This window comes from Esox lucius, chromosome 7 (genome assembly GCF_011004845.1).
Source record: "Esox lucius isolate fEsoLuc1 chromosome 7, fEsoLuc1.pri, whole genome shotgun sequence".
NCBI lineage: Eukaryota > Metazoa > Chordata > Actinopteri > Esociformes > Esocidae > Esox > Esox lucius.
Window position 1 is genome coordinate 8,411,092 of NC_047575.1, and position 7,264 is coordinate 8,418,355.

The 7,264-nt window shown below is 39.2% G+C and overlaps 1 protein-coding gene across 2 annotated transcripts; it reads left to right on the forward strand.

Moving 5' to 3' along the window:
* The first annotated feature begins 166 nt into the window (after window positions 1-166).
* Window positions 167-6,504, forward strand: LOC114839515 (SLC35A4 upstream open reading frame protein). 2 transcript variants are annotated; one of them, XM_034293370.1, is made up of 4 exons: window positions 167-184; window positions 1,470-1,575; window positions 2,455-2,553; window positions 3,962-6,504. In XM_034293370.1, the coding sequence occupies exons 2-4, from the start codon at window positions 1,561-1,563 to the stop codon at window positions 4,157-4,159; spliced, it is 312 nt and encodes a 103-aa protein (XP_034149261.1). In that variant the 5' UTR covers window positions 167-184; window positions 1,470-1,560; the 3' UTR covers window positions 4,160-6,504. The 2 variants fall into 2 exon arrangements, with proteins under 2 accessions (XP_034149261.1, XP_028976929.1); XM_029121096.2 differs by lacking the exon at window positions 167-184 and having other exon boundaries at window positions 1,397-1,575.
* The last annotated feature ends 760 nt before the right edge of the window (window positions 6,505-7,264 follow it).

Here is a 7,264-nt window from a genome sequence, read left to right on the forward strand (position 1 = left end):
CTCTTGCAAACAATTATTATCTTTAAAGCCCTACTGTTAAGAAAGTAAGTATGAGAGATCCTCTGAGTGTTATGACACATAGAAATGCTAGTCACTTTACAGGAAACAGGATTGTAAGACGTAAATATTCAATCTCCTCTGCATTTTACGCTAAGACTTACATGGGGGTCAGACAGTCGTCCTGGTAGGTATAAATGCTGTAGTTGCTACAGCTTTTTTTTTTTTATCTCTTTTTCATAGCGGTAATGCTGCATCATGAATACTTTAACGGCTATAATGTTGGCAGTTATCTATAAAGTAAGATATTTCCACAAATAAACAAAGCAAACGTTAGGGGCCGTGTTGTAGGAACTGTTGCAGGTAAACAGTCGACTCATAGGAACTTAATGAGTTAACTAGGCCTAACTAGTTGACTACCAACGTGGTACAAGACCAATATACCACCGCTAATAGCTGTTCTTAGACACAAATGTGTCAATCTCATACCCGAGTTATGGTCTCTTATAAACTGGGTGGTTCCAATACTGAATGACGATTTGCTAATAGTGTAGGCAATAAGGCACAATGGGTGTGGTATATGACCGGTTTATAAGAGACTGTGCTGCATCTTTTTCCATTTAAAAAATGTATGCTCCACGTGGGGTTCTTCTTGGCCATTGTATATTAGTCAAATATCACGTCCCCTCATACATTATCGCTAAAATACCAATACTCAGTCAGCAATCAGGATTTGAATCACTGCTTTAAAATAGGACCGTAAACCACGGCTACACGTCAACTTTCAACTGCTCTAATTGCTTTAAGGAAAATAACCACGATGCGATGTGTGGCACCTAAAGGCTCTGCCGTGGTATGTTGGCCATTTACAAGATGCCCACTTGTTTTATTGCTTACATAGTTGCATTAATCAGCATTCACTTATTGACGGCTTATCGTGGTCCAGTCCATGCGTCATATATTTCCTCACCTTGACATGGTTGAGAAAACCATCGCTCATTCCGCACACTCGCCAATGATGCATCCCTGTGGTATCACACTGGTATATTCCCCGGTAGTATACGCCCTTTACTTGTATTTTTATTTATATACTATCGATACAAACATACATATCCTGTCATGTTAAATATTCTAGGCACACAAAGCTAAAATAATGACATACGCCTAAAAAGGCTATCAGAAACAAATCGTCGTTAGGCCTGGGCTTTACGCAGCACTAGGTCTTTTTGTCCAATTCCCCAAAAATGAGATTAAGATGTCTGCTTGTTATGTGAGCTGAAATTAACGGTGCTGCAGTGTTATAACGGTGTTAAAAAATACATTGCTTCAAAACATCGATATTTAAAAAATAGTGCAAGGAGATTAAAAAAATAAGCTCAGTTCAACGCCTCCATATTCACAGCGCCACTGGCCTCAACAACAGTACATTTGAAAAGCGTTGTAAGAAATGATGTATAGTAACACTGTTGTAGTCTCAGCAGTGCGAGACGTCCGCACGACTCACTTCTTCAGGGAAGAAAATCGAGCCCAGTCATAAATCAGCAGCAGCATTGACATGAAGACATGGCGAACGACAAGGTTAGTACCGTAAAGTTTAGCTAGCAATACTGTGTGTAGAGTTAACGTCCAAACGTGTGTTTATGGTTGTAGCGCTTTCAATTCCTTTTGTTCGGTTTAATTTAGCTTATACGTGCAGACAGTCAAAATTACACATTTTTACCATGCTGGCTAGGTTTCTGTTTTTACGCAGACACTGCCAGGCTAGATGCAAGCTAACTGTAGTAGCTTTCCAGCTCGTTCACTAGCTAACGTTAACGAAACATTACATTCGTAGCTAATAGCAATCTGACCTGCTGAGCCATTGTGGCAGTAACGCAGTGCAGTCCAGTGGCTATTGATTGAATCGGCTGTATAACTGACTGTGAATCTTAACTGTGAGCTGATTATACATTGCTGGTACAGTAGTTACGGAGTTTTCCGTAAGTTTTCTAAACTCTGGATATTAGTCCATACCAATCAATAGTCGATCAAGACCGTAAACCATTCAACATAGATTTGTAAAAACACAACCATTATTATATTTAACAATAGTCGCATTTCCCAATAGGCACAATAAATCCATGTTATGTCGCTCTCCACACAACATGGTTTACGCATTTTGTGCCTGCTTACCAAGTGTGCGTGCCTACCAAGCCAGTTAGTAGGTGGGACTGTGAATCGATAATTAGAATGCTTTTCCAAAGATGGGAACGTGCATCGAAATTATTTTGATTTGTATGACATTTGGCTGTTTTTTTCGGACACATTAGAAGCTCTTCAGCTATGTCAGTGTTGAATATCCTTTGGCTGTTACCCAGAATATGAATAACAACATGTACAGCATGTGACCTGATTTTTAACTGAATATGGAATGCCTTTATTTGCTTGCTGACCTAAATTGAATTTTGACCTATACAGGACCCCTTAAGACCACTAAAGGACCTGGCAGAGCTTAAGGACCAACTTGAGGATATCCAGCGGCGTGTGGAGAATGAAGTACAGGCTGGGATCCCACAGGTGTGCAGTCAGATCTCCAACACACCCAGACATACAGGCTGTTTTCACACATGAACACTACCTCATACAAACGCTCTCCTTTCTTGAGTGATTATACAAACCCGATTCCAAAAAAGTTGGGACACTGTACAAATTGTGAGTTAAAAAGGAATGGAATAATTTACAAATCTCATAAACGTATATTTAATTCACAATATAATATAGATAACATATCGAATGTTGAAAGTGAGACATTTTGTAATGTCATGCCAAAAAAGTTGGGACAGGTAGCAATAAGAGGCCGGAAAAGTTAAATGTTCAGATAAGGAACAGCTGGAGGACCAATTTGCAACTTATTATGTCAATTGGCAACATGATTGGGTATAAAAAGAGCCTCTCAGAGTGGCAGTGTCTCACAGAAGTCAAGATGGGCAGAGGATCACCAATTCCCCCAATGCTGTGGCGAAAAATAGTGGAGCAATATCAGAAAGGAGTTTCTCAGAGAAAAATTGCAAAGAGTTTGAAGTTATCATCGTCTACAGTGCATAATATCATCCAAAGATTCAGAGAATCTGGAACAATCTCTGTGCGTAAGGGTCAAGGCCGGAAAACCATACTGGATGCCCGTGATCTTCAGCGCTCAGTTCAGAAGCCTGCGTCTCTGATGGTATGGGATTGCATGAGTGCGTGTGGCATGGGCAGCCTACACATCTGGAAAGGCACCATCAATGCTGACAGTTATATCCAAGTTCCGGAACAACATATGCTCCCATCCAGACGTCGTCTCTTTCAGGGAAGACCTTGCATTTTCCAACATGACAATGCCAGACCACATACTGCGTCAATTACAATGTCATGGCTGCATAGAAGAAGGATCCGGGTACTGAAATGGCCAGCCTACAGTCCAGATCTTTCACCCATCGAAAACATTTGGTGTATCATAAAGAGGAAGGTGCGACAAATAAGACCTAAGACAGTTGAGCAACTAGAAGCTTGTATTAGACAAGAATGGGACAACATTCCTATTCATAAACTTGAGCAACTTGTCTCCTCCGTCCCCAGATGTTTGCAGTCTGTTATAAAAATAAGAGGGGATGCCACACAGTGGTAAACATGGCCTTGTCCCAACTATTTTGAGATGTGTTGATGCCATGAAATTTAAAATCAACTTATTTTTCCCTTAAAGTGATAAATTTTCTCAGTTTAAACATTTTATATGTCATCTATGTTGTATTCTGAATAAAATATTGAAATTTGAAACTTCCACATAATTGCATTCTGTTTTTATTCACAATTGTACAGTGTCCCAACTTTTTTGGAATCGGGTTTGTAGATCAAGTTTTTTTGGCATGGATGCATGGAAACTGTTGATCACATACCTGTTGTGTTGTTTGTTATCTAACATGAAGACTACTTCTCATTTTTCCAGGGTGGCAGTGTGCTGGCCTCTCCTTTCCTCAAGGGCTTCTTGGCAGGTTATGTTATATCTAAGCTGCGATCCTCTGCGGTATTGGGCATGATCATTGGGACTTGCACAGGCATCTTTGCAGCTCAAAACTTTAGTGTGCCCAACATTGAGGAAACTCTGAAAGACTATTTTAGCGCTTTTAAAGGACCCAGCAAATAACCATTCTCGTTTTTTGGGGAAAAGATGGATTGTTGAATCAATAAACCACCCCAGTGCCCACCTGAAGTAGATCCACTGGACTGGACTATCTGGTTGCTTGAATTACACATTCAGTGAATTTACAGTCATCTCTTTGTCATTTGTGCTATAGTCCTGAAGGGGCTTTAGCTTATTTTATATTAACAGGAAAGACAACATTGTTCCTATGTTATGCAGTATCTTATTTATAGAAGTGGGTGCTTCATAGTGAGAGATTCTATGCTCACTTTAGATTTCTGTTTTGTCTTGCTCGTAGGTCAAGTTTGTACCTAGAATTTCAACCAGACTACAAGCACATTATGTTCATACTGTTTATCTACAAATATTGTATGTCCCAGCTAGATACCAGGTTATTTGGTGAAGTTATGACCCTTAAGTCTACATTGACCATCTCCAGTAGACCTGTGTTCTTTGTGTTTTGGTTGATAGTTTGGGATTTGTATACCAGTACAATCCCAGGGTGAGTCTGTAGAATGGTGCATAGCGACCTCTACAGGGGAACTACAGGACCTGCAGTTTGCATATATGTCTGTCTGCGGTTCCTGTGAATAATCCTAAATCTGATCCATCTACCTTGTGATAGAACTCTGGACATTGGACCGGACATTAGTTATTTTAGTGTCCAATACTCCTTTCTCAGTACAGAATTATTACATGGAAGATATTGAACTGATTACCATGCTTGCTTATTAGGCCAATTCTTGAGACATGCACTATTAGATCAATTATATTGTTCTCAGAGAATGCTTTCTAGTCTACTTAGTAACCAGCTGTCACTAGATTTACAGGTATTGGAGACCTTAGAGAAAGGAGAAGATGCTCAGCTCACAAATGTACTCTATGTAAGGGTGCCACAGTACATTAGAAATACATATGATTCATGTTATATCTGTCAGAAGACACTTTCTTTTCTTCTGTGGTGACTTTTCCTTTTTTGACATGATGGTTGGTTTGTTTTGAACATTTGAAATGGTCTGAAACTTCAATAATGGCTGCCCAAAATAGAATATAGTGGTGGTATTTATTTTGATTTCTGTCAGTTTTATTTCACTAGCTAGCTAGAATGTGTTACACGGCTTGCCTGGCTTCATTTATTTTAGTTGCAGTCTGCCTTCACACTTTTAATTTTAAAGTACTTTCACACAAATAGAAAATAAACCTATTAACCCTCTGACTAAATGCTTCCAGAAGTTGTCCTTGTCCCAAACAGGGGTGTAACAACCCCAGCCCCCACCCCCGCCCATCACAGAGCTCATCTTTCTCTATGTCCCACTCAACCCCCCCTTTTAAAACGATTGCTTAGACAACTGCCACATAGTGAACAACCTTGTCCTTTATTTCCACAGAATATACGCTGTGATGTGCTTTGGGTTCCTGCTATTGAGAAAATAACAATGCTGACTGTTTTGAGTACAGGCTAGGACAGGCTAGGACTGTGTTGATTAGAAACAGAAGGATTTGAGTGCATGCAAACTTATGAAACCAGTCTAATCTGTTACCTGTAACACGTCAACCCACTAGTCCAGGAACCCCTATTATCTCTATTATGCTGGCTTCACTTAATATCAAATTTCTCATCAACAAATCATTCTTGGTAAATGACATTATAATAACCTGCAACCTACATTTTATGTTTCTCACTGAAATGTGGCTAACAGTGCTACTATTCTTAACGAGACAGCACCTGAAAAATGTAAATAAAAAAATGAAACACTTGGTAATTTTATTTCTTTTGAATAACTCTGTTTTACATTAAAGGGTGCCCCCAAACTTTTGTTTTAAACCATTTAAAGACCTCCACAATATTCTGCAAATTTTATTGATGATTTTGCTGAACTACCACTATATCAGTTGATTATAACTTGTTTATTATTACAGGGGATTTTAACATCCACATAGATAATAGTACAGACAATAATGGTCAAATAACCTTTTGCACTACTTGACACTTGTGATCTCACTCATCTCTAAAGGTCTCAATATTTCCTCTGTCATGGTTGAAGACTTGGCCTTGTCTGATAATTTCTGTACTTTTTTTTATCACTGATCACCCCGAATGTTCCAGTAAACTAAAGTAAAGTCAATCAGTTAGTCACTCAGTAAGAGACATTCGCTCTTCTTAGCTGGCTGCATCTATATTGAACAACTATAGACCTGAACTAAATCTCTCTTTTATAGCCAAGATCATTGAGAAGGTTTTCTTCAATTAACTCAGCAAATTTGTGAACTAAAATTTCAGTCAGGCTTCCGACCTCACCACTGTACTGAAACAGCTCTGATAAAATAACAGTTCTGGTTCTATTAGATCTCAGTGCAGCATTTGACACAGTAGATCATAGAACACTTATAGATAGGCTGGAAAATTGGTAGGACTCTCCGGGACAGTCTTTGATTGGTTCAGATCTTATCTAGATGGCCGGAGTTACTTTGTCACCATTGGTAATCATGAATCTGACAGGGTGGCTATGACATGCAGAGTTTCCCAGGGATCAGTTCTCGGACCGCTTCTGTTCAATCTCTATATGCTACCTCTGGGCCAAATTCTACAGAACAACAACATGAACTACCATAGCTATGCAGATGATACTCAAATATATATGGCTCTCAAACCGTATGACAACAGCTCAATAGACTCTCTGTGTCACTGTATAGAGCACATAAATACCTGGATGAACCAAAACTGTCTACAATTAAACCAAGATAAAACAGATTATTGTATTTGGCAACAAAAATAAAAGAACAAGTATTAGTAAAGAGCTGGATTCTTAGGCACTAACAACCAGGGACCAAGTGTGTAATCTTGGTGTTCTGATAGACTCAGACCTCACATTTAACAGTCATATCAAAGCGGTCACCATAAAAGCATTCTATGATCTTACAAATATAGCCAGAATCAATGGCTTGGTGTCCCAAATAGACCAAGAGAAGCTCATCCATGCTTTTATCTCTAGTAGGGTTGACTACTGTAATGGCCTCTTAACTGGACTCCCCAAAAAGACTGTAAAACAACTGCAGTTCATTCAGAATGCTGCTGCTAGAATGTTAACCAGGACCAAGAGAACAGAG

What these genes read in the sequence shown, in the direction of transcription:
- LOC114839515 (XM_034293370.1), top strand. An exon ending in TACAGGCTGGGATCCCACAG is followed by an intron (nt 2,554 to 3,961) that starts GTGTGCAGTCAG and finishes TCATTTTTCCAG; the next exon opens with GGTGGCAGTGTGCTGGCCTC.